The 13,253-nt window shown below is 59.2% G+C and overlaps 1 protein-coding gene across 2 annotated transcripts; it reads right to left on the bottom strand.

Annotated features, from left to right (window-relative positions):
- Positions 1 to 1,859: 1,859 nt before the first annotated feature.
- On the bottom strand, positions 1,860 to 10,702 carry LOC107502964 (dysbindin domain-containing protein 1-like). 2 transcript variants are annotated; one of them, XM_036226961.1, is made up of 4 exons: positions 10,481 to 10,702; positions 4,401 to 4,550; positions 3,933 to 4,073; positions 1,860 to 3,221 (listed from the first exon to the last, which is right to left on the bottom strand). In XM_036226961.1, exons 1-4 carry the CDS (start codon positions 10,686 to 10,688, stop codon positions 3,064 to 3,066), a joined length of 657 nt encoding a protein of 218 aa, XP_036082854.1. In that variant the 5' UTR covers positions 10,689 to 10,702; the 3' UTR covers positions 1,860 to 3,063. The 2 variants fall into 2 exon arrangements, with proteins under 2 accessions (XP_036082854.1, XP_036082856.1); XM_036226963.1 differs by lacking the exon at positions 10,481 to 10,702 and adding an exon at positions 9,587 to 9,907.
- Positions 10,703 to 13,253: the final 2,551 nt, after the last annotated feature.

Genomic DNA, 13,253 nt, shown 5'->3' on the forward strand with positions numbered 1-13,253 from the left:
TTACTCTTTGACTATGGCTATGGGCACGTAGGTCTTTGATTACGGGAACATGACCTTCTAAACGAGCTTTCTGCTTCTGTACGCCCGCTTACGCACCTGACCTGTGAGTTGACAGCTAGGGAATAGAAGAAAGGTAGCCCTTTGTGTTGAGACGGAATGAAGAACGGGATTTTGGGCTTAAAAACCCTGTACCTCTACATTTCGGGGCTGCCTAACTTGGGGTCTGCGTACCCCTGGCAGACCCAGCTGGCCGAATAAAGAGTGTTTCCTATAACTCGCTCACTGAGTTCTGGTGGTCCGCGTGTCTCTCGGGGGCTGGCGGCCACAACATTTGGAGGCCCCAGCGAGATCTCGGGGAGCGGCCCTGAGATCTAAGACCGGACCGGCCTCCGAAGCGGTTGCTGTCCCTGTTACGGATTCAAAGGGGTGGCCAGCCTGGGACGTTCCGGGGCCCTTGAATGCCACGGCGGGGTTAATACGGTCGTCAAGGACGCAACTTTTAGGACACGCTCTTTGTCCCCGGTCCCGACGGGAATCCGGAATGTCTGAGGCCTCGGCGTCCGAATAAAAGGCACCTTCCTGGTTCTGTTGGCCGGTCCTTGGGGGTCCGTGGGGACCCTGGACGCACTCACATCTCCCGGACCGTGGCCAGGCCGCGGGACGCCGCCTCCTGTGACCCGTGTCGGGTTCTGTTTAGTGTCTCTGGTCCTGTCTAGGTTGTAGGTGGCGGACTTCTCTGGGTCCACCTACACCTCGGTGACTGTCTTGTGTGAGTGTGTGTTTTGAGTTGTGTAGGTGGCGGACTTCTCTGGGTGCACCCACACCTCAGTGATTGTTCTTGTGTGAGTGCGTGTTTTGAGTTTTGTGTTTTCTGCGCAAGCGATGGGGGGAAGCCCGAGTTCACAGAAGGCACCCACCGCCCTCAGCCCGGCCAGGACCAGACTGGGATTCAGTCTTAAGTTGTCCAGATCATTTGTTATATTTCCCTCAAAAATAGCATTTCCCGCTTGGGACAAGCACTTTTGACGTCCACTGTTTGTGAAATATGCACTGCTGTGTCTTGAAGTTTCCGAGGCTGACTCTCTAAGGCAGCCTCCACCAGCCAGTCTCTATTAGTGGCTGCCTAGGGTCCTGCCAGGGTCCTATCTCGGGGCTCCCTCTGTTGGAGAGGGCATGCTCCCCTCGATCCCAGGAAGGCCCCACTCGTGGCATCCAGAGCCTGGGGGTCTCTTCCTTTTGAGGCTGGGTGCAGCCCTTCCTTGGGCACAGCCATGGCCATACCTGGCCATTGGCACCCTCAATGACTTCCCCTGCCTACTGCACCCTCTGCCTGCACCCCCATTCTCAGCCCCTTCCTTTGCTCCCTCAACCTGTTGTGGCCTTCACACCACCTTGATACTCTGCACGAGTTTCGAGTCAGTTCCTGGGCCCGTGGACAGAGGTCACCTGCCCGAGGATCTTCAGTGGAGGAGGCGTAAGGTTTGAGGAACCACCTGGCTGGCGCCCTGCCCTGTCTCTGGGCCCCTCGTTTCACAGGGGATTACAGTGGTTGGGGTTTTGCCCTGGAGCTCCTGGGAACCCCCTGGGGCTGGGAAGAGGCTGTCCAGGCGGCACCCGCACCTCGTCTAGCCTGGGCTTCTGTGGGGGCAGGGGCTTCATTTTCATGACTTGAGATCCAGGGCACTTGTTCCCGAAATGTGACCCAAATAAGCAGTCCGGAGTGCAGCACAGAGGGGCCCCCAGTGGCCTCAGCTGGAAAAACAACAGTACCAGCTTGCTCCTGGAGCAGCCCGCCCCCCCCCCCCGCCCGCCAGCATGCACCCCTGAGCTCATGACAGCTACAAAGGAAGAGACCATAGTTGGGCCTTAGGATGGGTGACATTTTAATCCCACTTTTTATAATCGAGCTCTGGAAGCTGCAGCAAGAAAGACAGAAATCGGAAGGAAGACCCGGGCAGGTAGGGTGGGTAGGGCTCTCGGCTGCCCTTACAGGATCAGTGTGCAGTGAGATTACTGCCTGCCTGGTAAATACCCTCGTGTTGCTGCCCGTCACGGGCGGAGGGCAGGCAGGGCCCCCCCCAGGCCCCAGCATGGGAGGCAAACTGCATTCCCGCGGGGACTGGCCTTCCACGTACGGGGGGCCCACGTGCCTTCCCCAGCAATGGTTCAGTGAGCAGCAGGCCAGAGCAGGTTGGCTTGAGGACGAAAAGCAAGCTCACGCATTTATATTAAAACTATCTTGGACTCGCAGTCGGCAGAAGCCTGTTCTGTCCTTTAGCACATAAAAAGCAGTGTTGTGGCAGCTGAGCCTGGTGCCCCTGAATTGGGGGCCTGAGGTAGTGGCCAGGTCCCCTCACGACCCTAGCGGCCCTTGGGCCACTCCATCCCAGGCCAGAATGCCAGCTGGAGACAGACCCATGCATGTACATGACAGGCTGTGAGATGCGTCCTGGGCAAGGAATGGGGAGGAGATGAACCCCGCCTGCCCCCACCCATCTAGCAGTTGGTGGCAGTTACGCCACATGTGGTGTCTGAGCCAAGGAGGGCGGGTCCAGCTGCCCCACAGGGATCGACAGGCGAGGTTTTAGGGCCCGGGGAAGGGCCCTGGTGCTAGCAGTGCCCCGTGGGCGGTAGAAAGGGGACGAGGTTGAAAACAAGGTGACACTTTTCAGGACTGACACCCCTCCCCCGTAACTGGCTGGACAGCAGAGCATCTGTGGTCTGGGATTCGGCATGGCCATTCACAGCCAGAACCCCAAGACCCCCAGGGGGTTTGCAGAGCGCTGTCATCTGGTCAGCTCCCCCCTCGCCTGGCACCCACTCTGGGATCTTATGACACACGAGAGCACTGGTCCTGCAGACAGATTTCCACAAGGCCCAGGCCACTTGCGTCCCGTCCCTGGGGGGTATCAGCCCTGACCCAGGGATGAGGAGAGAGCTGGACTTAAGGCCACTGGGCTGTGCTTGTGCTGGGGTGCCTCGAGGCCCTGACCCAGAGCAATGTGGGCTGGGCAGTGTCCTTGGGCCACGACTGTGGGGTTCCCCTGCCTTGGCTGGGCCGGCCTAGTCCTCCTCCGGCGGCTCCACAGTGAGAATCGTGTCCACAGTCGCTGGCTGCCGCTCAGAGGTGCCGAGGGGCTGCAGCTCGCGGTTCTGCCCAGCCCTGGTGCGGGTCCAGGACGGGGATCTCAGACAGCCGGGCCGGGGCAGTGGGTGCAGGCCTGGTAGGAACACGGAGGTGGGCTCAGCACGGCCGGGGGCTCTGAATGTCTCCTGCAGCTACTGGGCTGGGCCTGTGGGTGCCTCCAACATGAGGTCCAGTCACACATTGGGGTCCCCTGGGGGCTTAGACAGTGGAGGGCCAGGCCACCAGCAATGCAGACGTGTGAGCCTGGCCGAGTGCAGGGCTGGGAATATGAGCCTCTCGCCCCCAGACTCCACCTGCACGGCATGAGCAGGGAGAGAAGCAGGTCACTGGGCCCACACACCCCTGCTGGCTGCCTTGCCATTTCTGAGGCCTTTGGGGTCTTGGGCCAAGGGCAGTGCCCCTTTGGGAACTGAAGGGGAAAACAAGGCAGGCTGAGCTGAGGCGGGGCCAGGGCGGTGGAATGGCACCCCGCTCTGCTCAGCTTAACTCGTGATTAAGTTCACACTTCCTTAAATGCCACCTTCAGTAGATCTGTGGCTTTGGCCTTTGGCGTTTGAAAATCAAAACCGCGGGTGGCCATAAGAGGAAGACCCCTTAAAGCTGGGCACAACAGGTACGCAGAATGTAGATATGCTGACTAAAACAGCACTGGTGACGAGTACTCATTTAAACACAATCGAGAGAAAATTATTTTCAGAAGTAGGGCTTTGCAGGGAGCAGTGCCCGGTGGTCCTGACCCCGGGACCTGCCCGCACCGCCCGCCGCACCCCAGCGCCAGCCCCACCTGCTGGCGAGTCACCGGCCAGGTTCTCATCGTCAGAGTCCGCGAAGACCTCGGCCAGCTCCTGGTCGGACATGTCTGTCAGCTCCGTGAGGTCCAGGAGGTCAAAGTGCACCTCCAGGGAGGAGACGCTGCTCAGGGGCTCTGGGGGTGGGGGCTTGTCATCGGCACAGGCCCCCCCCCCACGCCAGGCCCCCATGCAGGCCCCCCACACAACCCCGGGAAGAACCAGATCTCTGGATAGAGCCTGGGGCAGCCAGACCCCAACTCTGCTCCCCACACTTCAGACCGAACACCTTCTGGGGTCCCCCACTTTACAGATGGCACAACCAAGGCCTAGGGGACCAAGCCTTAAGAGTTCGATGGCCAGCACACCCCGTGGAGTGTCTGGATAAGATGTGGCCCCTGCCCCCCAGTTCCTGGGGGGCCCAGGTCCCCATGGAGCATGCCAGGCATGTCAGCTGTACTTACGCCTCCTTTCTGTAACCTGCAGGAGCCCTGGTGCCGGTCCCGAGATGCCCACCTCCTCCTCCTCAGCCACAGGCGAGTGGCAGCTGTCTCCTGTCCCGTGGGCCGGGGTGCTCAGGGTGGCCTGTGGCACCTCAACCTCCTTAACTATTTCTACAAAAGACAGAATGCATTACCTGGGAGGAGACATGGGGGGTCCCACACCGCCGTGCCTGAGCTTGGGAGAACACAGGCTGTGAAGGTCTGATGGGGACTTCCTCACTGGCCCCTGCTCACCTGCCTGTCCTGCGTGGACTGGCTCCGTGGACTGTGACAGAACAGGGAGGCAGCAGACCCCCTGGCCACCAACTACACCTCATGACTGGGACAGTGTTCCTCCAGGAGTTTTTTTATGCAATTTTTCTTTGAAATATATAATTGCTCACTTTTTTATATTTAAGTTTTTTGTCAGACAAGGGCAGGAGGTCTCCTGGGGATCTGCTCGGTGGAGACTGCCACCCAGAGGTGGGACCGCTGGCCCGAGGGCCACCAGTCTCGCCGTCTGCTGCTCTCACTTCGCATCCCTCCACCCATGCCCCCTACCAGCTCCTGCAGAATGTTCCAGAGCCTGCTCGCACACCCCTGAGGTAACCGGGCCCCTTGGCTCCCATGACCCCACAGTGGCTCTGCTGCCGCCCTCCCCTGGGACCCCACGGAGCAGGTGCGAGGTGCGGACTCGTGCCCTGCAGAGCCCCCGGCCCACTCCCAGCTGAGCGCCGAGAGCGGGGCGCAGACGGAGCCCCCAGAGCAGCTGCCTGGAGCGGTGGGCCGAGGGGGCCCCAGCTGGGGCCCCCAGTGCCAGCAGCTGCCTGCAAGGGGCAGGACTGTCCTCCCCAATTGTGTAGCCAGCAGCCCGCATGCCGCCCCGCGGGGAGGGTGGGTCTGGAGGGTCCCCAGCTCAGTGGGAAGTGGGCATCGACCCCCAGCTGCAGAGCCAGCAAGGCCGTCCTGGCCTCCTCCGGGAGGGCACCCCCACTCTCCCCCCACAGGAAGTGTGGCCAAGGGAAGGTGGAGCTGCTGACTGGCAGCCTGTCAAGCTTTGTACCGGGCTGTGTCACCACATGGACCCTGGGGCAGGCCAGGCTGGACAGGACTCAGGGGATCCGGTTCCCCCCTCTGCCGGAGTGTGGCTTCTGAGCATCCTGGGAGGGTAGAGTTACACCCACTCCTGTCCTGGCCTACCAGCCTGGCAAGGACACCTCCTGGCCCAGAGGCCGCGCGAGACGTGCCCCTGCTGTGAGCTGGGTGAGCAGGGACCTCTGCCTGGAACCTCAGACCAACATCTGAGAATCCCTGTCCAGGATCCAGGAAGTGCCCGGGGGGGCCTTCGCTCTGCAGGACGCTCTGTCTCTTCAGTGGGAGGTGGCGCAGGTGCGTGGGAGTGGGCTCGCGCCCCGCTGGCCTGTGCCGTGGCCACAATTCTAAGACACTTCCACACCCACAGCCTGTGGCGGTAGGTGACTGTGTCCGGGCGGGGTGCTCACGGCAGGTGCTGCCATCTATCTAGAGAACCCAAATGGGGCCGGTGACTCGGGTCATAACGGCAGTAGTGACGGTGACTCTGTGCCAGGCGCGGCCCTACCACTGTTTCTAACGTCACAAGCAGCTGTGGGGGAGGGACGCTGAGTGTTGGGCTTTAGAGACGGAGCACGTAGTGGCTCAGCTCGGCCCAGGCACACAGCACAGGGGATGATGGGGTCTGAGCTCACAGCCACTTCCCGCCAGCCTCTGTTCCTGGCCATGGCACAAGGCTGAGAGCAGGGGCCAGAGGAGGGAGGCGAAACCCTGACCCCACGCCCACAGGTGAGCAGGAGCAGGTCCCTGGCCCCGACCCAGGTGGAGGGGGACTTCTGAAAGATGGGATAGAGGCGGGGTCTCTGCTCACAGCACCCTGTCCCCGTGTCACTGGGTGGGGCCCCTCATCTTGACAAGAAGGCATTCATCCATCCATCCATCCATCCATCCACCCACCCAAACAAGATTTCCTGAGCACTGGGGGCACTGCATGGACAAAGCACATGTTCCTGCCCTGTGTGGGGTGGGCAGCTTGCAGGGGTAGTGGGCGCTGTTCTCCTGTTAGAGGGAGCTGTGCCACACCTGGGGACACCGGCAAACAGCACACCCCTTCCCCAGAGTGGGGAGAGGCACTCCGCTACAGATCCTGGGGCCTGGGGGCCTTGGACAGCCCCGGGACAGACCCCCACAGGCACAGCGGGCCGTGCACCGCGCGGAGCACATTCGATCAAATCCCAGCATCCCCGAAACAGCAGAGCAACTACGTGTCACAGTCCACAGGACGCAGCGTGTCTAGGTTTTGATTCTTTTCCATACCCCTTTGGCTTGGCCTGGTCTTTATAAATGCTGTTGCCCTGGCCTGTGGCGAAGCTGTGGGGGGCAGGAAAACGCAGAAGATGTAGCTTCTGACAGACACTGGTCTTATGGCCAGAAGAAGGTAAAGGAAATGGGAGATTGAGTCAAGATGCCAACGCAGATGCAGGGACACAGGGCCCTGAGCCCTGGGGATGGCGTGCCGTGGTGCAGTGGGTGGCTGTGTCTGGGCTGGGTGCTCACAGCAGGGGCACCCACTGCTCCTCAGACCGTTAAACGCAGTCGCCACATGAAGCAGCAATTCCACTCCTATGCTTAGCCCAAAGAATGGAAAGCGCACGTCCACACGAGCACTTGCACATGAGAGTGTTCACCACTGCACTACTCTTGGTAGAAGCGGAATCAAACCCAAATGTCCATCTAGACAATGGAATACTACTCTGCCATGAGAAAGCAACGCCGCACTGACATGCTACGACGTGGGCAGACCATGAAAACATCATGGTGAGCGCCAGGAGCCAGTCACAAAGGGCCGTACGTCATGATTCCATTTATCCAGATGCCCAGAACAGGCAGCTCTACGGAGGGTAGATGGCGAATTAGAAAAGACAGGAAGTAGATTGGCGGTAGCCAGGGGCTAGGTTTAGAATGGGGAGTGACTGCTGACAGGCGCGGGGTTTCTTTTTGGGGTGATGGAAATATTCTAAAACTAGATGATGGTGATGATTGTGCAACTTCGTGGATACAGATGCTCCTTGACTTACGAGGGGGTTACATTCCAGCAAGCTGAAAGTATCATAAGTTGAAAATGCATTTAATACACCTCGCCTACTGGGCATCATAGCTTAGCCCAGCCGATGTTAACCATGCTCAGATCACGGGAGGGACAGGGCATCGTATCCCTAGTCTGGGAAAAGATAAAAACAAAGTGCGGTTTCGCAATGCGTATCGCTCTGACGCTGCCATAAAGTCGAAAGTTCGAGGTTGAATCAGTGTAAGTTGAGGCCACGCGTACACTAACAACACTGAATTGTACACGGCAAAAGGATGGATTTTTATGACGTGAATTATTTCTCAATGTAAAAAAATCCTCTGTGGAAACACCAGGCCCCAGGCTCAGATGCCGGGGCTGGGTGTGAGCAGCGTGAGCTCCAGGACCCAGGCTCATCCTCGTGCACAGCAGGTGCACCGTGGATGTCTGCAGAGTGAGTGAAGCCACAGCCCCACACCACAGTCACAGTTAATGACCGGCTGTCTGGCGCATCAGTCTGATACCTTGGCGGGCAAAGGGACAAATCTCTGCAGGAGACACCCACTGCTCTTCCTGGGGTTCGAAGCAGAGTAGTGATCTCACAGGCAGGCAAGGGGTAGGTGCCTGGCAGCCCGACCGAGCCGCAAGCTGGGTGGCTTAGCAGCCCCAGAGTCAGCCAGGGCAGGGCAGAGATGGCGGGTGTTTCTGATGCCCCAGGAGGCCCAGCCCATGGGAAAGCAACACCTGGTGCTCAGCCCAGCACAGCCCCTGTGGGAGAACGGAGTTGGGGTGCCACAGCCTGTCCTCACCCAGGGCTGGCTGCTGATGTGAGTGGAGCTGATGGGGTTTCTTGTGCTATGCTGCTGACCTATTTTCCAGCACATTTGTGCCGAGAACCTGGCCCAGATCTCAAGTTCTTTGCCATGTGTCCAGGTCCTTGCCCCAGCATCAAGGCACACTGCACACACCCATGAGTGAACAAACAAGTTAATGAAGTGAATAAAAGCCATAGAAACCCAAATGGCGCAGGGAGGGAGAGAGGGTCACAGAGGTGGGGCACCTGCGGCCCATTCCCAGGTCCTTATCCTGGATTCAGGGCCCCTCCCCCGAACATGCGGAAGCTGCTGGTGGCCCCAGCCAGGCTCAGCCTCTCCGGGGAAGGTGGACTGGGACTCTGGTTTTCCAGAGGCAAAGCTGGGGGGCTCTTCAGGAAGTACACTCTCCACCACACCCTCACGCTTCTCATCTTCGTGCCTGTACATTTCGAGCATTAAGAAATTATGGTTAATTTGTTTAGGTGCAAAAACAAGATTTTGATTATGCTCTACAAGAACCTTATCTTTTAGAGATAATTATGGGTGAAGTATGTCTAGATTTCCCACAAATTACTGCTGGGGCGGGGATCTGGTTTAGCAGGCGGGAGGTGGCTCTTGGGGCTTTACCATACTGCTTCCTTTACTCGTGTGTGTGCTCCACATGCTCCAGAGTAATGTGTTAGTGACCTGAGAATGACGGTCACAGCCACCCTCACGTGACTTCATGAGAGCCCATAGCATGGGGGTCGCCAGCCCACTGTGCGGGCAGGAAATGGCCACGGGATGACCTGCGTGAGTCCTGAGTGTGGCCCCAGCCCCACCACAGTGCCCGCACAGAACAGCACCTGGCAGGTGCAGGCTTGTGCACTGAGGGAGCCGGGCTGAGGCTTCCAGTGAGTGAGGCTCAGTCACTGAAGGGCCCTCGGGTCCTCTCCCACAGGCCTGCAGCGGAGGGGCTGTCTCTTCTGACAGAAGTGGACACAGGCCCATGGGAGGCTGCTGTGCCCACATCTCACGACTGCGCCCCCAGCCCTTGCTCTCTAAATGGTCCCCTTCACAACCCACAGAGCTGCCACTGGGCTGTGCAGGGTGGGGGTGGAGGTCCGGGGACTGTCCGCCTGGGGGGGGGGGCGGGGAGGGAAGCTGGATCCCGCCCACAAATGACAAAACAAAGAAAACCCACCCTCTAGCCCCTGGGTGTGTCTGGCTGTGCCTGCCAGTCGCAAAGGGCCCCCAGGCAGCTGTCTGGAACGCACCTGCGCTACCCGGCTTGCAAACAGCAGCGACGGACCCACTGCTTCGGAACACCTCCCGGGCCAGCACTCTGGGTCTCGGAGGAGGCCGCTGGTGCCGCTGGGGCATCCTCAGCGAGTTCAGGGAGTGGCTCCGTGGGATGGGATCCCCAGGAAACCAAGGATGCCCCTGCGGCCTGGCCAGGTAGGCGGGTTGAGGAGTCGTGCAGTTTGCATCCAAGTTGCGATGCGGACGGCGCCCACAAACATTCCTGAAGGGCTCGAGAGGGGTTCCTAGGTTTCCTCTCGCTAAGGGAGGGTCTTAACCGCCAGAGTCCCGGACAGCTGACCGGCTGCGGGGGCGGGGGTCTCTCCGTGCACACCTGCCCTCCCAGATGTGTGCTCCCCTGGGCCTTGCCCAGGCCGGCAACCCCTGCGGGCCGTGCCCCCTCCGAGACCCCCTGCAGGCCGTGTCCCCTCCGAGACCCTCTCAGTCCGGTACTGAGCAGGGTTCCGCCGCGGCCCCCTCCCACCCCACCGCCGCCCTAGCCCCGGGAGCCGCTGCTGGGCGAACAAAGCGGACGCGCCGCCAAGAGGGCAGAGTCGCCCCCCACGTCTCGCCCACCCGGACCCCAAACTCCGGCGCTGATCCCCAGATCCACGGCTCGGCTCGGAGGGCTCCAGGAACAAACCCTGGACCACCCACAAGGGGACCGCCAGGCTCGGCTGCCGGGGCCCGGCGCGCAGAGGACCGGGGGGCGGGGACGCGGTCTGTGCGCCCCCTGCCCGGCGCGGCGGGCGCCCGAGCGGCCGGCGGTGTCCGCGGCCCGCGGGCGCGGCAGACTAGTGGGCCGGGGAGAAGGGGCCGCGGCTCGCTGCGGGCAGGGCGTCGCTCCCGGCGGCTGGGGCCGCACTCACCTCCCGGGCCGGCGCCCTCCGGGGGCTCCATGCGGCCGGCGGCGTTCGCCCGGCCCCAGAGTCCCTGCCGCTGCGGCGGCGACTCGGCCCCGGCTCCTGGCTCCCGGCTCCCGGCGCCGCGCATCGGGCAGCAGCCGGGGGGCCGCGGCGGCGGGGAGGAGCCCGCGGGGCGGGGCCCGCAGCTGCTCCGGGGCCGCGGCCGCCCCATCCTCCCCGCGGCCCCGCGGCACAGGTGCGGCCCCGCCCCGGCCCGCGCGCGCCCCCTGTCGGCCCCGGCCCTGCGGACTCCCGCCCGGCGCCGACCTCGCCCCCACCGCCGACCCCGCGGGCCTGGCCGCGGCCTCCCACCCCTGAGCGCACACTCGCCCCGCAGCCGCGCGGACGGCTGTCCATTTGTGACCCTGCGCCCCAGATATGTATGGGGCGCCAACTATGAGCCCGCGCTTTGCACAAGGAGAGGGAAAGGCGGAGCCGACACCAGAGACGAGGGACCGTAAGCACAGACCTGCAGATTGTAATGGGTGTTATGAGGAAACGGGGTGGGGGGTGGTGGCGAAGCTGAGGGGTCGTGGGTGGGGGATGGGAGTTGAGGAGATGGGAGCCGGCAGGGAGGGCGCTCCTGGGAGCGGAGGCAGGGTCCGGGCTTGTTGAGAGCACCAAACGGTTCAATCCAGTCCCACCCCCAAACGCTGCTTTGCTTCCCTAGGACCTCACTCAAGCCCTGGAGCGCAAGATCTCATCAATTCTCCCAGTGATCCTAGGAAGATGGGATCCTGGTTTTCCAGCTGAAGAAGTTGAGCACAGAGAGGGTAGGTAACCTTCTCAAGATCGCACAGACACAGAAAGCCAGAAGGCCCGAAGCCAAGCCCAAGGTCTGCACTTTCACAAAAATAAAACAAACTGAAGGAAAAGCTTCAGGGAGAAAGAACTTGTTCACAGCTTGTGGTGGAAAAGGCCCTCAGAGGTAGGGGACAGGTATGAACTTGGTGTTTGCAGGAAAGGCACCCACTCAGAGGCGGGGTGGTTCACACAGCTTCAGCCCCACAAAATCCTTACTCTCAGCCCAGCTCAAATGACAGAGCCCAAGGCCTTTGAGACTCTCAGTCAGTGAAGCAGGCTAATAAGTCTCATTTTTCTTCAGTGTACAAAACAAATGAAAACAAAAACTGCTGTTTACAACTGCCTAAAATGATTTCCTGACCCACTAGGACAAGCCACTGGCCTCTGTGCCGCCCCAAAGGTAGAGAATTTGGCCTCTCAGGGACAAAGCTGAGCTACAGGGGTAGGGGGTGGGAGGGTAGACAGCGGGTGGGCACTGGTTGCTCCAAGTTAGAGAGGGAGGCAGATTGCATTTTCTCAAAATGGTCAGAGCGATGTTTCTGATTCTATGTGTCTTCCGGAATTGCCTATGCCCATCAAGACACTCCGCAGCTATACTCCTGCTTGAACCTGGGCAGGACACATGGCTGAAGGTGTGCTCTGTGATTTCCCAAGCTGAGTCCCCTGGTAGATTTAGCTGTCCCTCAGAAAGCTCCCCTGGAACCCAGCTTCCCTGTGTGAGGCAGCCCAGGCCATTCAAGATGCCACTCATGTGTGTCCTTTGAGACCCCCCCATCTCCCACCCCTTTGGTATGTGGAGCCAAGATGACCTGTCCGCATCCAGTCCTGGCAGAGTTGCAGATTCATGAGCAAAATAGATATTGTCACTGCATTAAGCCACTACATGTTGGGAGTAACTTATTATGCAGCCATAGTAACTACACAGTGGTTACCGTTTAATAATTGTCCTTGTTGAGAGATGAATAAATGTATACAGAGGATATCTTGTCAAAGGGGTCCCAGGAGCCAGTGTTTATTTATTTTTAACTTTTCATTAAGACCATTTTCAAACCAAAGTAGAGAGAATAAGACAATTAACCCGCATGTACCCATCACCCTATTCAGTGATTCCCATGATGGCTAATTTCGTTTTTCTACTCTTGGTCGCCTCCACATGACATCACTTCATAGGTAAATGTTTCACTATTTATCTCTAAGAGAGTCTAGTCTTCTTAAGCACTCTGTTATCCTAACATACTGGTCTCTGCTGAGCTGGTCCAGTGGCCCGAGGCATTCTACCTGGGGCAGTTGACCTGGACAACCAAGTAAGTGAGTGTTAGGAAGAGCCAAATATTAAACAACGTGGTCAGTGGTTTGTGGGTACTAATATTTGCTCTGGATTTTTTAGGAAACTCATGCCATTTATCTGGGTTTCTGAGCTGCACAGCTTGATGCCGAATAAAAGTATCTTAAGCCATGGATGTGAAGAAAAGACTCTTTTCTGAAAAAGAGTCCTCAAATCCAATAGGAAAAGCACAGGTCACTGTGTACCTTGCTGGGAGCACAGGGCTGCCTGAACTATCCATCTCTGCCATCCGTGCTGATGGACCAAGCGACTCTATTGGTTTGTGATGAATGAATACCCTGTCTGGTTATCCTGAGCTAACCCTCTGATTCTTGCCCTCTTTGCTGAAAGGAATTATTGTTAATGCATTTATTTAATTCAGGACTCCCAGCCAGACTTCTAAAGCAAAAGCCAATCAGCATGAGGCACCTAGCATTTTGGGTCGGCAAAGTAAGTGTTAAACAATAATAATTACTCTGCCGTGTTACTCAGCTGCATTGTCTTGCCTGGCAAACCGCCTCTGGGAGGCCCTGGCCCAGGCACAGTGACAGGACCAGACCTCACAAAGGCCCCAGGACCTGCTATAAATAAAACTCGGGACTGTGCAAG

Source organism: Rousettus aegyptiacus, unplaced genomic scaffold, assembly GCF_014176215.1.
Source record: "Rousettus aegyptiacus isolate mRouAeg1 unplaced genomic scaffold, mRouAeg1.p scaffold_m13_p_9, whole genome shotgun sequence".
Classification (NCBI taxonomy): Eukaryota; Metazoa; Chordata; class Mammalia; order Chiroptera; family Pteropodidae; genus Rousettus; species Rousettus aegyptiacus.

Bases quoted from the DNA above. Each gene is read 5' to 3' on its own strand.
- LOC107502964 (XM_036226961.1), bottom strand. From the start codon at position 10,688: ATGGGGCGGCCGCGGCCCCGGAGCAGCTGCGGGCCCCGCCCCGCGGGC. The intron at 4,074-4,400 runs GTAAGTACAGCT...CCCCACCCCCAG, and splicing joins GCAGGTTACAGAAAGGAGGC to AGCCCCTGAGCAGCGTCTCC. The intron at 3,222-3,932 runs GTGGGGCTGGCG...TGTTCCTACCAG, and splicing joins GGCCGGTGACTCGCCAGCAG to GCCTGCACCCACTGCCCCGG.